General features: G+C 64.8%; 1 protein-coding gene across 1 annotated transcript in view; it reads left to right on the forward strand.

Annotated features, from left to right (window-relative positions):
• The window catches only part of PLTP (phospholipid transfer protein), a gene marked incomplete at its 5' end in the record, with an annotated part of 3055 nt that overhangs the window by 2320 nt on the left and 394 nt on the right, over positions 1-341 (forward strand). The window contains 2 exons of the mRNA XM_010173619.1: positions 31-77; positions 269-332. Coding sequence (XP_010171921.1) covers positions 31-77; positions 269-332 — 111 coding nt within the window. The remainder of the gene's footprint in view (positions 1-30; positions 78-268; positions 333-341) is intronic.

Below are 341 nucleotides of genomic sequence, written 5' to 3' on the forward strand. Positions count from 1 at the left end.
CACACTCTGCTCACGGCTGCTTTCTCCCCTGCAGGTTCCGCATCTACTCCAAGCAGTCAGCGCTGGAGTCGTTAGCGGTGAGCAGACCCACGCCAGCCCAGGGGGTCTGGTCTCCGTTTCTGACCCCCGGCCCCAGCATGGGACAGGCTCAGGGAGGGGCTGCGCATCGCGGGACACCCCATTGAGCCCAACCCGTGCCAAGTGCAGGCGTGCTCAGCCCAGGCAGGTCTGCGGCCGCTGCACTCACCCAACGCTCCTCTCTCCCCAGCTGTTCTCACTGCAGGCCCCGCTGAAGACCCTGCTGCAGCTGACCATCATGCCCATCATTAACGGTAGGTACC

The sequence above is a fragment of the Antrostomus carolinensis genome, unplaced genomic scaffold, assembly GCF_000700745.2.
Source record: "Antrostomus carolinensis isolate BGI_N321 unplaced genomic scaffold, ASM70074v2 scaffold27338, whole genome shotgun sequence".
Classification (NCBI taxonomy): domain Eukaryota; kingdom Metazoa; phylum Chordata; class Aves; order Caprimulgiformes; family Caprimulgidae; genus Antrostomus; species Antrostomus carolinensis.